The sequence below is a fragment of the Heliconius melpomene genome, chromosome 10, assembly GCF_056956725.1.
Source record: "Heliconius melpomene rosina isolate 202511_hmr_F chromosome 10, ASM5695672v1, whole genome shotgun sequence".
Lineage (NCBI taxonomy): Eukaryota > Metazoa > Arthropoda > Insecta > Lepidoptera > Nymphalidae > Heliconius > Heliconius melpomene.
The window spans coordinates 11,448,643-11,470,535 of record NC_140398.1 but is presented as its reverse complement, the minus strand read 5'-3'; the positions used below and the strand labels follow the sequence as shown (position 1 = coordinate 11,470,535).

The window sequence follows — 21,893 nt, the reverse complement described above, 5'->3', positions numbered from 1 at the left end:
CGACAGTTTCATACTTTGTTCTTCTATAAAACGATTCTAGCTAGAGCAAAATATTCTACTTTAATTTAAACTGTTTGTTTCGAGCACTAATTAAAATATTTATAATGAAAATGTTTCATTATGATGATGATGATGATGATTTTAGCGCAAACCTCGAGATATTTTTGATTACGTTTCACTTCACCTTTGGTAAATACTTTTGTGATTCATAATTTTAAACACTAACAATACAATAATTTGAAATAGTATAGCTGCTGTTTATTTTATATATACATTTGTTTCTTTTGTTATATTAGACAAAAACAGTATTGAATACAGCAACCCAATATTATTTATATAAATCAACTAGCGACCCTATTGCGGCTTCGTCCGCTTTTACTACTGGATTATTCATATAATGTATGTTTGCAAATCACTAAAGATAATGTGAAAATTAATTAAACCCTAATGCAACCCGCATTTTCGTAGTTTCAATAAGGATTTTCCAATTGTTTTACATAGCAAGGATTTTTTAGTAGGTACCGTTATTTTATATCTGTGGTACTAATCTTTCAAGTACTTATTAAAATATATTTAAATTACTATTTTTAGATAGTTAAATGACATTAAATAATACATTCAACTCGAATTATCCAATACGTGCAAACGCATCTAAATCTTCGTTGTTATAAAGACAGGCGGGTTTTTTTTTTTCGAGCTTGTGGTTAATGCTGAAGAGGGTATTCTGTTTCTGATGAAAAGCAAGCACTACGTGGCTGCCTGTGACGAAAATTAAATAGAATGCATCGGCCGGGAATTGAACCCGGGCTGCCCGCGTGGCAGGCGAGCATTCTACCACTGAATCACCGATGCGTGTAAAGCAGGCGGGCGCGGCGGACGCATGGCGAGTGGCGAGCCGTTTCGCAGCAAGGATTTTTTGATATTGTAACAACTTCGAAAGTACTTATTAAAATGAAAAACAGTAAAAGACAGTTTTGATCTACATTAAATGGCCAACGTAACTAATGTACTTATTTATATGCTGAGAGTAAGGGATAAGTGAAACTTGAGTAACATACAGCTGAGGTGTCAACGGCGGGATGTGTCAACAATTAAATGTGTTTTTCTCTAAAACTATTCGCAATTTCGAAATAGTGTAAAAGATAATTTTATCTTCGTTTAACGTAGAAATTTAATAAAGTATTTTAAAGGATAAGGATTAATACCATTATGGAAAAATATCGCTCACAATAAAAATTACATTGAAATTATTATTTTTAGACAGAAGTATGATCACTACATGTTATTCTTAAAAGATATGAATATGCTCTCGCGGACTTTTTTGTAGATCTTATTAAGAGGCACAATACTCCAGTACTTTATTTTCATGTAGTACTTACCATTAAAGCAGCGCATGCGCGAAAGTGTCTCAACGGGTAGGGCTTTATACACATTTATCGTATTTATGTTAATTTACATAAGAATGTACAAATAATAAACTATATATAAACCTTCTACTCGAAAAATACTCGAAAAATACTCGACCTAATGGTGAAAACCACATCAAAATCCGTTGGGTGGTTTAGAAGAAGAAGAGTTAGAAACAAAAGACAGACACGAAAAGCGACTTTGTTTTATAAGATATACTAGCGGACGCGGGCAGCTTCGCTTACTTATATAAGGGTGAATTCTAATAAACCATGAAACATGTGTTCAATGAAATATTTTTAAGAGTCTAAGTTTCAAATTTTATAAAAATTGGTGCAGATTTAAAAAAAAATCTATACAAACTTTGAACCCCTTATTTGCACCCTTAAGAGGAGAATTCTAGAAAACCCTGAAACACGTGTTCAATTAAATACTTTTAAGACTCTGAATTTCAAATTTTATAAAAATCGGTGCCGTTTGAATTTTTTTTCCATACAAACTTTCCACCCCTATTTCACCCCTTTAGGGTTAAAATTTTTCAAAATCCCTTCTTAGTGGATGTCCAGATTACGAAAGTAAACATCTGTCCAAATTTCACGTTCCTACGCACAGCGGTTACGGCTGTGCGTGCGTCTTACCTCAGTCAGTGAGGACAAGTCCTTTTATATATATAGATAGGATAGGATATAGGATAATAATTCTTTGAAATTTGTACGTTAATGAATATTTTTTTGAAATTAATAAATAATTCTAAACACATGTGTATTGAATAACCGAATACAAAATAAAATGTACATATTGTTCCTTAGAAGCGGGTGACCCGTGCAGTGGAGTATCATGTCCTACGGGTGCTCGATGTATAGTGACTTACGGCCAACCCGAATGTCGGTGTCCCCGAAGTTGTCAAAGACGGAAGCCGGTCTGCGGCAGCGACGGTCGCGAGTACCCATCCGCTTGTCACCTCGATAAGCACGCTTGTGACAATCAACTCAATATCACTATCAAATATCATGGAAAATGTGGTTAGTATATATATATAAGGTGTATATAATATTATGTTGTTTTCTTTTTATTAATAAACTAGCGGCCCGCTCGCGGCTTCGCCTGCGTGAACTACGTTATTATTAATTTCTGTCTCCATGAGTACCTACGTTCTATAAGTGACGTCCATGCAAAATTTGAGATTCCTAACATTTGTAGTAACGAAGTTTCATACAAACTTTCAACCCCAAAAACAACCCCTTAGAAGTCGAATATTGCAAATTCCCGTCTTAGCGGGCACCTACGTCCTATAAATAACTCCTATGCAAAATAATTGTTACTCGCGTTTTTTAAAATATGCAAAATTAAATGTACATTTTTCAATATTTCTAAGAGATTTTCTTAATATTTTTTTCCGTAAGAACCTTCTCCTAATAATAACAAATACAACAAAAAAAGAATTAGTGAAATCGGTCCAGTCATTCACGCGTGATGCCGTGACCAAGGAAAACGGGTTTCATTTTTATATATATAGATATTCATGAAATTATTTTCAATTTTCAATAGAATTAGTAAGAAAATATAAGCTTTAATAATCAAAAAGAATAATAAGTAGAGACATATTATTAGAAAAAATTATCTGAGTTATTGAAATGAACCAACCAAAGGAATAAAAGTGACTAAAGGATAGGTATTCTTAATATTAGAAAAAGTACCTAAAGTTTTCCGTGCGTGCGTACATAGATATTTATCTATTTATCTATCTACGAAATAACTAAACATTTCTCTTTATTATGTAGGATAATTTTAGCGGGCAATATCAAATAAAATAAGAAGAGAACCAAAGTGTAGCTTAAATTAATTATAAACAGCAAATAATTACATAAACATTTACAATAGTTCGAAAATGTATGAAAATTTATAAAACCGTCAATGTCATCTGCCTGTTCGCGTCGGTCATACTATGGCGCCCGTAAGCTAGGTCATTTGGAATCAGTGACATCTCCTTAATTATTTATTAAAATGCTATACAGTAAACTATAATTTCAATCTAGATGAAATGTTAAGAGTGACTATTCATAAGGATGAATATCAAAATGTCGCGGTAACGGTTGCGTAGCGACGCGACGGTTGTTATTAACATGGCAGAATAAATTGCATGTCAAATTAGAATGTACTTTAAAATATATTAGTTTATATGTGTAATGTAATGTTATATAGCCTATAGCACTTCTGAAGAATGCAGCTTTCATACAAAACAAAAACAATGAAAATCGGACCAGTAGATCCAGAGATCTTAGCGTTCAAACAAACAAACAAACAAACAAACAAACAAACAAACTCTTCCACTTTATTATATTAGTATAGATGTATTTATATTTCTTTCTTAATGGATATTAATTACAAACTTTAATATCAATATTAATAAATATGTACCTATTTATTAATAGAAATTTTCTACACAAAACAATGGAATCATTTATTTCTGTCCGAGTTGAATATTTTCGTATAAATTGTTGGTGAAATCGTTACAAATTAATACAAAATATTAATCTTTGTATTAAAGAAATAATTTGAAACAAATAACTTTCTTTGTATTGTTCCATCTGAAGTTAGAAAATCATGAATGAAACTCGTTAAGGAGGTCGCTTCCTAATGAAGGGAATGGAGTACGTAAAAGGGTCAACATCTTTTGTATAAAAATGCTCAACGCCCAAACTCTGTTACTAAACAATTAAAAGAAATTAGATTATAAATGTGAATTTAAAATATTTTTTTCTTTTTACTTTACATAATTGCTGTACAATATTTTTTTAAATAATTTTATACGTATATTTTTATTAAAATAATCTATAACTAATATGAAAAGAACCAATCCCAGAAGTATAGCAAACGAAGGTCTTAGATTCTCACAAAGAAAAAAATAAGTCATTTTGTAATAAAAGTAAAGGCATGTAACAAAAATCTTTTTTTAGGAAGTAATTTAATCTCCTTTACTCTCTCCACGTACGTTTTGTGAACCCTTTTCACAAAACTTGTCCCCGGAACATTCGATCTGGACTGAATTTGTACGAGACCAAATACCCGAACATTCCGACATCCTTTGTAAATTCAGTGTACTTCACTAGTCCGCCTTGTATTTATATTACATTGTTTATCTTAAATATTACATTCTTTAGACTATTTAATAACTCACCAAAAGGCATTGTTGCTTAACGAATACATACTACATTTTGAGGTGAAATTTAATCATATGAATGTTAAAAACTAGATTAGACAGTTGTATGCAGTGGTTAAAATATTAAAAACTCCACTTGCCTTATGTACTCGCTTACTCGCAAAACATTTTTCGACGCGAGAATTTCTGTATTAAACGGGACGTTGCGAGTAACTTTATTGAAGTGAAATGTTTTTTAAGTTTTAATACAGCCTTCGTGCGGTGATTAGATTGTTAAAAGCTGGGATGCTTTTAGTATAGCAATAAAGGTGGTTTCGCTGCTGATAAAACTTTGAGAATAAGCCCAACCTTCGTGTGAAGATGAATATTTGGCTTTTTTATTATCTATCTTGCGAAACAATGCAGTTTTTACATAACTAAATTATTAGTTGAAGTTATTATTTTATGCTTCCAGTGTATATAACATAAAATTACGCAATTTTTCTCTATTCTATAATAATTTCAAAATATTTTTTATATTTTATTGTCCAGATCCATGTGCAGAACACGAATGCATGGATGGAGAGGTTTGTCATTTGAATGAAGTCCGAGCACCTGTCTGTAAGTGTGGGCCCGCGTGCGATCTAATCGTCCGTCCAGGCTCAGCAGTCTGCGGCTCCGACTACAAGGACTACGTCAGTGAATGTGCACTGCGCCAGGAGTCTTGCCGTACGAGGCAGCAACTCTCTATAGCTTATAGAGGGGAATGTGTTTCAGGTTTGTATGACTATGGAAATTTAAATACGGAATTAATTTTATTTTAATAAATCATATTTCTGAATTGAAGTAAAAACCTTATATATCAACATATTTTTAACTATATATATATTTATAGTGTAGTAGTAAAAAGTAGAAGTAAGTTTTAATAACATAACATCTATTCAGATAGAGACCCAGAGATCCTTTGAGTATAAACACGTAGTTACCTCAATCTTTTGTCTAATCTAAAATTAAATCTTTATTCGGAAACGCAAAGAGCCCCCGATATTGGAGCCTGTTGAGGAGACATTTTGTTCTAAAGAAAGTAATTGGACACGAGCATCGAAGCGTAGACTTCCCAAAAGCAATTGTGACAGCAACGATATAATTCAATTTTCTGGAGTTATTAACTCAATATTTGAAGGGTTATTATCTTTTATCTATCCCTTTATCATTAAATGGATACTCTCCCTGATTGAAATAATAGTAACTTGGAAATTAACTGCCATTACGTCTTTCAATATACATATAATATTATGAAATTTAACTTCGAAATGAATTGAAAGTTAATGAATGTCCTTTGGGAATTGTTAAATAAATATAACATGACTTGTGTTGTATATTTTTCTATTTATTTTAACAAAATTTTAAAGTAAATCAATAATTATTTAGCTCAACATCCCTGTGAATCAGTGAAATGTGGTGTGCGTGAAAGATGCAGTTTAGACGCTCGAGGGGTAGCCGTGTGCGGTTGCGGTCCTGACTGCGAAGAAGTTATCCGGCCGGTTTGTGGCACTGACGACCGTACGTACGACAGCCCGTGCCTCCTGGACCGCGCTGCGTGCTTAGATAATAGAGACATACGAGTGGCTTATATGGGAGCTTGTGGTAAGTTTTGACACCTGTTAGATTAGAGTATCTAGTACAAACGTCAAGGAATTTAGTTTTGAATTTCAAGTGTGTAATTTGATATGGTTTGAAAATAATTAAAAAAAAAAATATTATTTAAATTATTTAATAAATCAGTCAACTTAATTCGTTGTAAATATAAATCAATTATAATTCAATCGTTTTAATTTTCGCTGGTTAATGTTTTATTGTATAAGTTATATTTAATACAATAAAGCTAACCAACTATAGAAAAAAATATTGAAATATAATTTATTTTAACGATTTTTTTATGTTAAACATTTATATGATAAACCATACAGAAATCTCTATGTATTATATTCTAGTATAGAGTTGTTCATTGTGTAGAATTGCGAATTTATGTTTGTCCCATTTGATAAGATATGATAACATGTTTATGTTGGCTTTGAAATCTAACAATAGTATAGGCATACAAGCATGAACAATTTAGTTAACCAATCAAGATTTAGGCATGAGTCGGTGTGTGGATACTGTCCAATTAATAGCTATCATTCAATATATATTCTCGAAATCGATTTAATTAAATCATCCATAACACAAATTGGAACGTAAATGAGATATTAGTTCTTCTAAAACATGTTTAGAATTTTATTTCCTTATGAGAAAGTTTAACCTTGAGTTTGCCAGCACTTCGGTAAATGAAGACTTAGTTTATACAATGGCATACGCTTAATACACTTAATACTTTAAAGAGCATTTTCCTTTCAAAACAATAGGAATTTAAAGTTTTCCTATTCTTACAGTTGTTACTTTGTATTATGTTAATTATACAAAGATGAAAGTATAATAGTATATGAATATTTAAATATCTCGGCAGCAAGTTTTTGAGACAAATGTTAATATTTTGATCTAAAATTTTTATTTGGTGTTGTTAAATACTTCATTAATAAAATTTTGGGTATCGAGTGTAATCAAAATAAGAAGTAAGTAACGTGTTAAAGTCGTAACTCATAGGTACTAGGACTAGGAGCCTATTTTACTTTTTCTTAAACTAAAATTAATATATACGTATAATATGTATATAGAATATGAAATATTTTACACTAAATTAATGAATGTTTACATTTATTTAAATTGTTTAAAACGACTTTTTATAAGAAGAAATATACCATCAATATTCACAAAAAGTGCACTGGTATCTATTTTTGTTCTCTTGTTGTTTTAATTCATTTAGTTAATTCTGAATTTTTGTTAGTTCTGTTCGGAAACAGAATATAACTTTGTTGACATATAGCAGACCAATATTTTTTTTATATTTAACGGAATAGATAAAGGAAAATGAGTGTGTGATATCATATTTTTTCACTTTAGAACTTAACTGTTCTTAGTCCAACAGAATTATAAATATATATTACAAATAGAATAATATAGTTTTATGCGTTTTTCCGCATAGCAACAGCTGAGAGAGAGAGAGAGAGAGAAAGAGAGAGAGAGAGAGAGAGAGAGAGAAAGAGATAATAATATTAAAACATTGTGTTTCTATAGGCTTAAGAATAAAAGCCTATAGCCAAATCAAATAACTCTGTGACTTTTTCTGCCACCATCAACAAATTTCTATTTTTACATAGGTATAGAGAACCCTTGCGCAAGAGCAACGTGTCCATGGGGTGGCGCCTGTGTCACGCGGGGTGGTGCGGCGCACTGCTCGTGCCCCGTCTGCGACTCCACTCCTGCGCCGGTGTGCGCCTCCGACCGCAACACGTACGGCAGCGAGTGTAAAATGCGAATGCACGCTTGTCAAACCAGCTTAAGAGATGGTGAACTTCGAGTACTATATAATGGCACTTGTCGTAAGTATCAAAGTTTATGTATTTTTTATTTTTATCTAGGATTTTTCTAACTTTTGATTATTTTCTTTCCAACTGGAAAGCCTAATTTTAGAGCGGCCACAGCTCGTCGAGCGTACTCATTTATCGTGCTTTACCCACGTACCACCGTAACGTCATCGATTTTAATTACGAAATATAGAATAAATTTGATTATAGCAATAGTGATATCTATAGAAACCAAATGAACTTTGACTATAGTCATTTGTCCTACAAGCTAGGGTAGATATTTATAAATCGAATTCAAAATTACAGTAAAACCTAAATGTGTGACTAAATATGGTGTTGCTAGTTGCTACACTAGCTGGTTGTATATAATTATTATTAATTTTATGATAATAATAAAAATAGGTACATTATTTATTTATTATTAGTAATTGTCATTATCGCTTTAGTACTTGAGGTCAATAAAAATATTCCGAAGATAAGATGTATATAAGCTCTCTTATGTAATTTATTTAGCAAAAACAACATTTGTATTTATTATATTGAATCATTAGTCTATTACTCGTAAAGTAAGTCTTTTATAAGTATCACATTATTAATTTTCTTTGAAATGTGTACATTTATAAAAAAAAAAAAAACATTTTCATCACCCATTCAGCTGTCTGAATCCGGCTTCGATGAGTACAAAGGTAAAGATGAAATCAATTATAAAATTCCCCTGGAAAAATCGCAATCAATTTTCCGCGATGAAAGTCTTTTCCTTTTATAAAGTTGTCAATAAAAAGCGCACAAAATTCCCCCAGCACAAAAACGGTTTTATAAAAGACCGCTTATTTTTAATAACGGATCGATCACATGCCTACGAATTTATCATAAACTGTATCAAACTCATATTGTAGGCAAAGGGATAATTTTTTTCACGTAGTATCCCGCATGTAGCAGGGTAGCCCACTTAAGACACTCCGCTCTCCACTTTCCGTTAAATTTTGGGGACCTTGTGTGTTGAGTTTTTGACCACGTTTTGACCTCAACACTATAGCGAAGAAATGAAAATATTAATTATTTCATTTCCTCGTATGGGAATCCAACACAAAATCCGTCACGTTAACAGTTACGCTTGTGGCCCTGCGCCACGACTGGCCTGGTATTTTTTTATATTGTAATAAAATCACTTGTGTGATGTTTCGTAATTAAGTATAGTGATAATCAAAGCAACACTATATACGTACGGATACGTAAATGTTATATGGGATACATAAAGTACTAAATAAATTCTATATACACATTTGCTCTACAATAAGCGACTCTATATTACAGCAGATCGTAAATATCTCTGAATTAATTCTGAGATTTGTACCATTGTAGGTACATCAATTCATAAAGGACTAAGTGACATATATCAATGCTAAACGAGGGAATACTTGGTTATTATACAACTCCGGCACTATAGACACTCTTTACTCAAGTTGTAAGCCTCTTTATCCTCCCGCTTCACAAAAGTTGACTCATTAGCCTAATAGGATGAGCGAATATTAATAACAAAGGATTTATTACTTCCGTTCCCGTTGGAAATGTCAATTAGAGATTAAAACAATTGTAGTGAATAATGGAATGGCCCAGATTAACGGACGAAGACAATAGATTAGTTTTACAGTATCTTATTGGTTATTGAATCAATATCGGACAGCGATGTCTCCTTATAATAGCAATCATATTTTAATGAAATCTCTTTCCCGGGATTTCAATTTCGCACTTAGAAAATCATTTGCTACAAACTGTATTCCCCGGATCGAGATTAAGCTCTCTCGCTTTAATCCGCTAGAGAATTGCTTAAACACGCGGTCTTAAAATATAAATTATAAACGAGGATACCGGGATCCAGGGGAAAAATATCTAAATATATTTACTGTACAGCTTATTTACGAGCGGAGCAATTATTCTTTAAAGGTTAAAACGTGTCAGATGCCAAATAACCTAAATAAATATTTCTTACACAAATTACATTTATACATCTCTCAGAGGACTAAAAATAAACGGAAGAAGTTTAATTAGTTTAATGACTCCCAAGTACTTATCTTATTAATTAGTTGAAAGAAAATATAGCCGCATGGTTCCCGCTCATTTATGATTGCTTAGACAACTAAATTTAATCACTTAAAAAACATCTATGTAAGAATTAATTTTAACATTTGTATTAAAACTTAATTCATATATTTCATAATTTAACTTATTGGAATTACTCACATGTACAGTATCATTTTTTTAACAGACTTCTGTAAGAAAAGGAGGTTATCAATTCGACTGTATTATTTTATGTTTGTTACCTCATAACTTTTAACTGGGTGAACCGATTTTGAATTTTTTTTTATTTGAAAGGTGAAGCTTCCTCGGGAAGCTTCACTTGGTCTGAGTTTTATAATTTTGACGTCGATGACTTCAAAATTATTAAATCTTTGTATAATTATTAATCACTTTTTAGTTCGTTGTTAGAAGTCGGTTTTTCTTTTTATTAAAAATTTATTTATCAATAAGTACTTTTAAAGAGTAGCTACTAGTTTGCGTGTTGGGTGGTTAGATTTAATACTTAATTTTGTTGATTACACACATTTTTTAGCTTGACGCAAATAGCAGGATAGGCAGAAGGAATACTTCCATTCCCCATTTTCCTCGATTGGAAATCGAACCCACAGTTAAACACTCGTCATAAACAAATATTACATTCACAAATCCAGTATTAGAATTTAAAATTATGATAATACCGAAAACATTATATAGCTGATAGCATTAGGCGACGATATATCCATCTTGTAATAGAGTTTAATGAATAAATGAAAAAGGACTAAACAAATTACTTACAAATATTATTTTATTTTATATAGAAACGTGTGCTGATATCATATGCGAGGGCGGAGGAGACTGCGAAGTGGACCCTGAAAGCGGACGCCCAGTTTGTCACTGTAATCATAATTGCACAAACACTAAGGTAAAATATGGACTTCCTTTATAAATGTTGTCTATAAATAACATATTATATGTGTTATAAATTTCATAATTAAAATAGTTTTGTTATGGTTTTATATTATTATTTAATTGGTAGTCATCTTATAAACTCCAATTGCAAAATTTAAGCCTTAGATAGATTTAAATAATATCTAAAATTAGGAGGCTTCAACGCACGTTAATAAATTACCAATAATTATTAAAAAAATATAAAATATTTTAGTGATTCAATTGTTAAATGTTTGTTATAGCATTATTATCTAAAATAAGTATGTTATTTAAAGTACAATATAAAACACACAATTAATTTAAACATGAACTCTTAATTACCCTGATTTAAATGTTATTGCTTCCATTATATTTCCACCGTTGTTTTTAAAGCTTCATAATACAAAGCAGGTAATTTTCGTGAATTTACTGATTATGATGCGGTGTTTCGTGATCCCAGATTAAAATTATTGTCTGGATCACTTATTTCGATCACCAAACAACAGTTAATTGTATACGTTTAATATTTATTCAGTAATTTAAATGGTGCTGACAAGTCAACATTTAGAAGCAATGTTGAATTTTGATTTATAATTTTTATTATTAACTTCTGGTATTTTATTTTTGTTACGTACGTTTCAGTTATTTTTGTTTACTTTATACTAAGATGTGGGCATAGCGTTTAATAAAATATTTTTGGCGTTTTTAACTGAAATTTTGTTCATGTAAAACAATATTTTTCCTCACAGGATTCGGATGTAGTATGTGGAACGGATGGTCAAACTTATCCGTCACAATGTGAACTGGACTTGACAACTTGTCGTGAACAAAGCGCACTTCGTTTGGCCTATAAAGGAGACTGTGGTAAGTAAAAGTATTGGTGTATTTGTTATTTTAATGTTACCACTTAAGATATAGAGATAAAAGAAATAAACAGATAAGTCACGTGCTCATCCGGACACACGAATGTAAACTCATACTAAACATAATCATATTATATTCTTTATTTTTTTTACATAAATCAGAAATAAAAGAAATAAAAGAAAAATCTATATTATAATTATATAATAATTATAATAATATCTTCTTCTACTTCTTCCTCCTAGCATTAATCCCGGCTATTGCCAGGGTCTGTCTTCCTACTCAACCTACTCCACTTTGCACGGTCTTTTGAGTCCTCGGTCCATAGAAAAATAATATATCACATTATAATATACTAGAGAGCGTATATACTAAGGAATAATAGTGTGATAGATGACAGGAATCATATATTAATGTATGCGGCTGGCTGTTCGAGCCTACCCTTTGAATAAGCTTAGCCACACAACTCATGTCTAGCTGGACCTAATAGTATACGCTCGATTACACTTTGACAGAATAGGCCTGCAGTAAATCCATATTATTATAGATCGTAGATGCGATCCCACCATCTATGATATTGACGGTATTGTTTAATGATTATATGCGGTAATGATTTAATATAGCAGTTCTATATTATTTTATATATAGGTATCGGTATAGGTATCAGCGGTAAATGAGAAACAGAGTGTTTTATCACTAGCTTAGGGTTTTAAATACATTTAGTAAGCAAGGGTTGAAGAGCCTTTTGTTCGCTTCGCTCTCCAATCTTTGTTATCTTAGCTTGCAGTAATAAAAATACCTTTGAAGTTCAGCAATGTACTTTTTAAAGTTACGATTTGCAATTTATAAATTAGAAAAACCATTGGGTTTTATCCATTGTTCCTCTACCAAATTTTTGGCATAAATCTCACAGAAATGAAATATAAGGAATGCAATATAAATTGTAATTACTGAAAAAATATGGAATTACAATTGTATTTAAACCATTTGATATTCATTAAAATCGCGAGTATTTACTTACTGAATTCTAAGAATTTCTTCTGAAATGTGTAGCTCAATTTGTGGGCAGCTTAAAGTTCTGCTCGACCACAGTGCCGCGAACTAATTATGACTACTTGCGGTAATTCCGGGGAGGCGGTTTGCTTTGCATGGTGCAAGCGGTCATTACCTAATTTTATATATGCGATGAATTAGAGTTTATATTTTAGATGAAATTTAGGCTCATCACAATTGTCTTTATAACTCCGCCACTCAACACGTAATGCCTTGAAGATTCGGCGAAAAATGAGAAATAGAGTGTCTTAGCACTAAGTTTCCTCTGCCTGTTGCTACATGCTGGATACAGCGTGAAGTTGAAAAAAAAATACCATTACAAATTATTATCATTGACTAAAACTTCATTATTATTTTTATTAATTCATTAACTAATATAATTTATTTATATTTATAAGTAATTTTTAGTAATGAAATTTTAGTTGAAAATGGCAAGACCTTATTATTTCTTATTTTTATTTTCATACTGTAAAAAGCTTAGGGCTCAAGTTTGCCAAATTTTTAATTAGACTTTGTCAACCTGCAAGCCATAATAAGACTGAGGCACAAAGAGTCGGGTACGAAGATTGGCGTACGATGAATGAAATAATCTCTGATTATATTCGCATAAAAGATGGCTTACTTATATGTTTTATATATATGTATGTTCTTTTCAAAAGGTTCATAAAGGATTGTACTTAAAATTTAAGACAAGAAATTAGCAAAAGTATTTTTTATACATATTATAAATTTTCTGCAATGTTTGTTATATTGAAACTGAAAAAACTGAAATTGATATTTGTTTTTTATATATTATATAAAAATAATTATACAAATTTTTATTAATTTTGCTTGGCTGGTTATTATGACACTTTCAGCAAAGATACTTAGGTCGTCCATAATTAATAAAAATAGAGACAATAAAGAAAGCTATAAAAATAAGAAAAATAATGATTAAATTGTCACGATTAACGTGATTGTAATTTCTTGAATAATTTTGCTTTATTTTTAATTCTTACTAATTGAATGGTAAATTTTATTATGTAAGAGTATATATTTATTTAGTATATATTTAATCATATTAAATTAAAATATGAAATAGAGAAAGAAATTTTATTGAATGCTAACAATATAAGTATTTTTTAAGTATTGAAACAGTAAACGTATTATTTATTCTTAACTTAATAGTGTTGAAGTTTTAACAACTCTCGCCGTTGTAGTGTGAAATAGGGGTAGTTAATAGCAGTTTTATACTCGTATATTCGTAATTAACTTACGGTAGCATGCAGTGAGTAACTTGCAATTTGTATTCAAACATTTTTATGCTATACTATTATTTTTAGTTTAATAAAATAAAGCATAGGTACAAAGAATTTTTTTATATGCTGTACATACTTTGAAATAATATTAAAACTATTTGAAATTTTTACCATGTAGTGTTTTACGAGTCTTGCTGTATTTGAAATTTTCATACAGTTTAAAAATTTAATAAAATTAATACAATAGTCACATAATCATGTAAATATTTATATTTGTAAATATTCAAACAAAATTAAAAAAAAAAACAAAATAAAATTATAGTCGTAGACCTTCATATAAAAATAACTTTATAATTATGAATTCCGAATTCTTTATATAATTTATTGTTTTAATTATAAAAATATACAAAAATCATGTAAGCAGAGTTGTTATTTTGATTATATTGCTTTGTAAAATGTAGTTGCAGCTAAGATTCTAGTTAAGTTAATGCAAACATGCTCCGTAGACTCTTAATTGCTGTTTAAATACCCCTGCAGCTACGAATAAATGTCTGAAAAACATACGGTTATGTTCTGTTTGTCTAACTTATTGTCTTATTATTAACCTAAATCAAACTTCTAAGTTATTAGAATTAATTTTAAACGAAGATAATAAAATTAAAGGTAAAAAAATATATTTTTTTATCATCTTTATGGGGTGTATCCCATACAAAAGCGGATAGGCAGAGCCAAACTAGAGTTAAATACCTCTTAACTCTACTCTATCCATTTTCTGCTGAATTCTGGAAGTATTGCCGTATTGCGTGTTGAGTGGGGGAACTTAACACCGCTTTTTGCCTCGATACCAGAGCGAAGAAATGAAAATACAAATTTAAATATTTCACTCAAGTGGGGATCGAACCCACAACCAGTCACGTTTATAGTCACACACTTGTGCCCCTGCCTTAAATATTTATAGTTACGAGTAATTAGAATTTTGAAAGATGCTGTACATGTTATATACGAGTACATGCTTCGTTTTGGTGCAGACTTGCCTTAATGATGTATTATTTCTTTTATTATGATACACGTGGGTGAGTCTGGCGCGTTTTTAACGTTCCTTTTTCTCGTAAATGTTATTTCATTATGAATATTATTATAAAATAAATATTGTTTTAAGTTAATATTTCAATCTTATTATAATACGTTCATTTGTAATTTTCATTTAAAAGGATCAAGGACAATTAGGAAAGGATAATTTATATGATTTTATGGCTTTTTATCTAAAACACACCATTTTTTGTCTCTAACCCTTACAGTAAGGGAGTTATAAGGGTAAGAACCATTAAAGTTAAAGCTTATTTAATCGGAATTTATAGATAAAAAGCCATAAAATTATATAAAAAATAATTCATTACAAGTACAGCTTTCCCATACTTATCAGGCTAGACCTTTTGTTTTGAATTTCTTTATTTGTCAGACGTATGTTGCGAGGTTGATCAGTCACATATGGATTACTTTCCATCTAAGAAAAAAATTGCATCACAACGCAACTTTTATCCAGTTTAAAAAAATAAATAAAAGAATTCATGCGGTGTTCGTTTAATTAGAGACATTTCTACTGCAATGTGATAAAATTGTTAACAGTTTTTATTTCTTTTAGTATTAATTTTATAATACTACTGAAATTACCATTATTTTGCTTCCTACGTTCATTTACCATTACATTCATTTTACCATGAAAACTTCCTTGTGACGCTCAGATACAAAAAATATAAAATGTGTTCTATTTGTTATCCGATTATAAAATTTATTAATAAGAATATTTATTAATAAGATATAGAATTATGAACAATTTTTAGGCTACATAATTTTCGCTAAACGGGTGACGTTTACAGTTTTACATCGTTCAGGGTAACAGATCGATAAAGGATTAAACTGCTCTTATTTGGCGGCTGCCCAAAACGAACGTTAGAACTAAATCGCCTTTTTGATGTCCAACTTCGGGTTACTTTGAGTTTAATCGCTTCGTCTTATCATTAAATATCGTTGAAATAGATAAAGATGAAAATTGAAAGTCAAAAGGTTAAACGACTAATTTATTTATTATTTATTTAATTCGGATTAAATTTAATATTTTTTATCTATAAAAATACACACCTAATTTATAACTTAGAATGTATATATGTATTTAGACAACGTAAAATATATACGAATAATTTTAGTTAGAAAATTGTTAAAATAATATTCTTATAAGTTACACTCTAACTGTTCACAAACTTTTTAATTAGCTGTACCTATTTCATTTTCCTTTTATCTTGCCCTCGGGAAAATATATTTTTAATTCTAGCAACCCATTTCCGTTTTCCCAGTGGCTAGTAATCGACCGTCCTACAACGCTTTCATTTTGTGCAAGTGGTAAACAATCGTTATTAAATTTTCACGGATGTCTTCTCTCATCCCTCATTCCGGTAAATGGAAACCAGAACATGTCTCGAGCAGCAATGGTGTTGTGTGCGGAAAATTTATTGTTCTATTGCACGATATTAAAACTTGGGATATAATATGGAAGCTATAAATAAAATTTGTTTAGTAATAATAATATTTCGGGCAAGTCTTATAAGATTAAGAAGATATAAAAATATATTTTAACTTCAAAAGACTTCAGTATAAAATAAAAACGTTTTTCGTAGCAAAATGTTTTAAGATTTGAGATTAAAGAAGATAGTCGAAAAATAAATATAACATTATTATATAACGTAGAAAATAGAAAGATATTGCTTTTAACGTTTAGAACGATTCCGTTTTGTGTACGAGAATAGTGAAAATAAATGTTGTTCCAGCGCTATGCGAGGGCGTCCAGTGCTCTTTTGGGGCTCACTGTGTAGCCGGTGAATGTTTGTGTCCGACCGATTGTACGAGCGCGCCTCGGGAACCAGTTTGCGGCAGCACTATGCAGACCTACCCTAATGAATGTGAACTGCAGAAGGCGGCGTGCACACTGCCACCCCCAGCTAAACTTCATGTCATTTTCTATGGAGACTGCAAGGATAGACTCGCCGTTGTTCCACCGATCGCTATGAGTACGTATCACCAACTTTACTGTTATTGCCCAACTTCTAACTAACAACTTTGGTTATTAACATTACATCGCACCCTTCTTGAATATAACAAGTTTAAATTACTATTATTCCAAACGTTCTGTTTTTATAACTAATTTAAGTAAGTAGACTAAAGTTGGTCTTCGTGGAACATATTCATATTTGTGAACTAATATTTTATTGTAGAGTATTTTAAATTGAGTTTATATAAATTGTGGTTCGAATATAATATTTTATTGTCTTTTAATATATAAACATGTTACGCGAAGGGTAACTGCGCACGGTCGTGAGAAAATGTTTACTATCCTACCGTCATCAACCGGGTCGTTAGTAATTCCAATAAAGCAACCCATCCGATCAATTAACTAACTTTACGCTTTACGCTCGACTAACACGCAAATATTTGACTCGGCGCGGGTAGCAACGACCGCGATGACCACAACTGAGGGAGAAGGTTCTACGGATTTCTTGGGCGCGACCGAAATAGGAACGACGAGCTCGTCGGCGTGCCGCGACATCCGTTGCGACTTCGACGCCAGCTGCGAGGTCGGCATCGATGGTTATCCCCGTTGCTCCTGCCTCTTCGAATGTCCGGCCGATGACGAATACTTTCCGGTCTGTGCGTCAGACTTTCGACTCTACCCGAGTTTGTGCGCAATGCGGAAGGAGGGCTGTCAGAAACAGCTGGAACTTAGATTAAGACCCTTGGATCTGTGTAAAGGTTAGTCAATTTTTCGCATGACTTCCGAAAGCTTTTTGCCGCACTAACATTTTACTAACAAACAATATTCTAGTATTTACAATATAATTTATTCGAAAATGTAAATATTTGAAAATACGTGCAATTATCATATGTTAGGAAAGAATCAGCTTCACGCTGTATCCTGCACACAGTAGGGTAGGCAGAGGGAACTTAGTGTTAAGACACTTCGTTCAGCACTTTGCACCGAATTTTGGAGGCATTGCGTATTAATTAAAAAGAAATAATTATTGAACTATTCAGTAAAATTAACAGTGAAAGGTTCAACAATATTATACGCAAATGTTGATTTTCAAAATGTAAGCCCATCGTTAATACAGGTATGGAAGTGCGTCCGTGTGGCAATAACAAGGCAATGATAGACCTGTCAACGGGGCTGGAGATCGACTGTGGAAATGGGCCGCATCGCCAGGACTGCCCGCCCGGGACCTACTGCCACATCACGCTCGCTGCGGCCCGTTGCTGCCCCAAAAGTGAGATTTTATTTTACCAAATGATAATTATAGTTAAATAATCGTTTTAAATATCGTGATTTAAATTGGTTTGCTTAAAATTATTGCGTGCTGCTATAGCTTTAAGCATTAATTCATACTCTCTCGTACATTAATGTCGTTTCCTAGTAATATACATTTACAATCAAAAATAGCAGAAACATTTAGTCAATTTTTGTGTCCATGTGCCCATATATCGTCACGTTCATGTATTTTTGGGTTCATATAAAATTTAATTTGTTTCATAAATAGAGCCGTAATATAACAGAGACCAAAATTATATTCCAATTTATATGAAAATCAGAAACATTTCGTGGAAACACCGCTTAAAGCGTAGCGTGGTGTATAAATTTATAATGAAGCCCTTTTATTCTATAGAACGAAATACAACTACTTATTTATGAAATGTCGCAGTAAAGATGGTGAAGGTACAAGACGCTACGAGTAAATTGGATACAATCACGCTAGCTGTTACCGCCTTGAGCCCTTTGTTCCGATCTCGTAAAATGCGCTGGGAATAAAATGTTATATTTTATAAAACATGCAAGAGATTTTCTTCAGTTTTCGCGTTCTTTTTGCTCAGATGATACGAAGCAAGTGGACGATAAGCGGTCACACTGTTCGGAGAGCGTGTACGGGTGCTGCGCGGACGGCGCGTCGTTCGCCGCGGGCCCCAACGAGGATGGGTGCCCGATTACGACTTCGACTTGCGGCTGCAATCGATTAGGATCGGTGTCCGATAAATGTGATGACAGCGGTCAGTGCGTCTGTCGGCCCGGCGTGGGCGGCCTCAAGTGCGACAGGTGCGAGCCCGGCTACTGGGGACTGCCAAGGATAGGATCTGGACACACTGGATGCATACGTAAGACTAGAAAAAAATAATTGCTCATGTTTATCGATATTAGTAAATATCTTGTTTTTACTATAACTTAATTATATTATAACTAGCGGACGCGCGCAGCTTCGCTTGCGTATTTAAGGGTGAATTCTAATAACCCATCAAACATGTGTTCAATGAAATATTTTTAACCTTTAAGTATGGACGTCGGGTCTGACAGACCAGACAGTTCTACGAATTCTACATATCGGCCACTTCTCGGTGACCTCCGCCACTGAGTCTCTCAGTACCTTTCGTATTAATGACAAAAAGAATGTAGATAGCAGTGGTTGTGTCTCTGGGTTCAAAACACGTGAATATTTAACTTTCTAAACGGGGCCTGGGTCTGTCAGACCCGACGTCCATGTTTCCCATACATGAATGATTTCAAAACGCCATATATTTTTATAATATTACAAAATATACTTTAATATTTTAATTGTATTATTTGTATTCAAATGTTTTTATTGTTTTATATCATATATTATTTGGCATTGTTTGTTATATATTTTAGTAATATAAATATTATTTACCTAAAAAAGATTCAATTTTTTTAGTTTTTATGATAAAATGGAAAAAAATGATCGACCTAGCACGTCAGGGACAAAAATATCGGTACTTTATAATCAACATCAAACAAAAGAATTGGACGACGACATTTTATAAAGAAAATAGCACTTTATCAAATAAAAAGACGCGTTTTGTATACTAAACTACTCTAAGAATTGAGAATGACTTTGACTCGCGTTTCGCGATCTGATCTATCATTTTTTGAACATGAAGCTAAAAAAATAGTTTTGGGATCTTGAAAAACATGTACACTTTGCCCCCAAAAGATATATAGAAACACAACACATACTTATGTTGACTGCAATCGTCCTGTTTGCCTACAATATTGAAAGCCATTGTGTATCGATGTTCAATAATACCCTATCTTGAGGTGTTGTCAAAATTTTTATTTTATAACATAAGATGTAATTTCTTTATTTTTTTTATTTGTTAGACTTTATATTTTGTTAAAAAAATATTTATTTTATTATCTGTCTTTTTTTTTATAGTATTATTTTCTTAAGAGTCACCCCAGTGGCCAAAGACTGAAATTGTGACTTTAAGTTACTTAAATCGTTGTGATGCGTAAACTTTAATAAAAAGCGATTTTATTTATATTGATTTTGTTTGATTTGAGGCTATTCATGTAAACTAAAACATAAAATTGTTTTCTTCCTTTAAAAAACAGTCGGAATATGACCAATAAATACACTGGTCTGACAGACCCGACGTCCATATGTATGTTATAAAATAGTCACGTCCATAGTTAAAGGTTAAGAGTCTAAATTTCAAATTTTATAAAAATCGGTGGCGAATTAAAGATTTTTCCATACAAACTTTCAAACCCTTATTTGCACCCTTAGGGGATGAATTCTAGAAAACCATAAAACATATGTTCAATTAAATATTTTTAAGAGTCTAAATATCAAATTTTATAAAAATCGGTGGCGATTTAAGAATTTTACCATACAAACTTTCAACCCCTTATTTGCACCCTTAGGGGGTGAATTCTAGAAAATCATGAAACATGTGTTTAATTATATACGTTTAAGAGTCTGAATTTCAAATATTATAAAAATTGGTGACGATTTAAAAAAAATCTATACAAACTTTTAACCCCTAATTTGCACCCTTAGGGGGAGAATTCTAGAAAACGATGAAACACTGTGTTCAATTAAATACTTTTAAAAATCTAAATTTCAAATTTTATAAAAATCGGTGCCAATTTAAATTTTTTTCCATACAAACTTTGAATACCTATTTAGGGTTAAAATTTTTCAAAATCCCTTCTTAGTGGATGTCCAGATTACGAAAGTAAACATCTGTCCAAATTTGACGTTTCTACGCACAGCGGTTACGGCTGTGCGTGCGTCTTACCTCAGTCAGTGAGGACAAGTCCTTTTATATATATAGATAATTGAATTTATATCTTTATATTTTAATCTTAATTTTATCCATTACTGTCGTTTAGTCCTGACGTTTAGATTTCTTAATCACTCAGATTTATTGGTCACGTTGACAAGACATAAATAAATACACATATTATTAAAATGACTTATCTATACCATGACGTAAATACTAATAATGGATGAATTTCGTAGCATGCGGGTGTTCCGCATTCGGCTCGGTCCGAGAGGACTGCGAGCAGATGACGGGGCGCTGCGTGTGCCGTAGCGGCGTGCAAGGACAGAAGTGTACAGTGTGCGCCGATCATCGACGCCGCCTAGGACCTAACGGCTGTTCCGATCGTAAGTATCCGATAATCCAGATATATTGCTTTTTATATTGGAATATCTCTCCTCAACGACCAATTTTTTATTCCTTTTATGTGCTTAGGATGCCTCTAAAGAAAGACGTTACGTTTATTATAATTTATGACGTTATAAAGTGTTATGTAGTCGTTTATACAGAAATAGTGTAATGGATTGTATTATAATGGGAAAGAAGGAGAAAGATACCAATTTAAGAGTATATATTTATTGTGAAAAC

At 31.9% G+C, this 21,893-nt stretch overlaps 1 protein-coding gene across 2 annotated transcripts in view; it reads left to right on the top strand.

Annotated features, from left to right (window-relative positions):
- Positions 1-21,893, top strand: part of LOC146535637 (agrin-like) — a 97,210-nt gene that overhangs the window by 49,973 nt on the left and 25,344 nt on the right. Inside the window, exons 4-14 of one of the 2 annotated variants that reach the window (XM_085190651.1) lie at positions 2,217-2,429; positions 5,099-5,323; positions 5,978-6,193; positions 7,804-8,025; positions 10,887-10,990; positions 11,745-11,859; positions 16,970-17,209; positions 17,649-17,948; positions 18,308-18,460; positions 19,062-19,340; positions 21,506-21,652. In XM_085190651.1, the coding sequence (XP_085046777.1) occupies positions 2,217-2,429; positions 5,099-5,323; positions 5,978-6,193; positions 7,804-8,025; positions 10,887-10,990; positions 11,745-11,859; positions 16,970-17,209; positions 17,649-17,948; positions 18,308-18,460; positions 19,062-19,340; positions 21,506-21,652 (2,214 nt within the window). The remainder of the gene's footprint in view (positions 1-2,216; positions 2,430-5,098; positions 5,324-5,977; positions 6,194-7,803; positions 8,026-10,886; positions 10,991-11,744; positions 11,860-16,969; positions 17,210-17,648; positions 17,949-18,307; positions 18,461-19,061; positions 19,341-21,505; positions 21,653-21,893) is intronic. The other variant, XM_085190652.1, reaches the window with a different exon arrangement.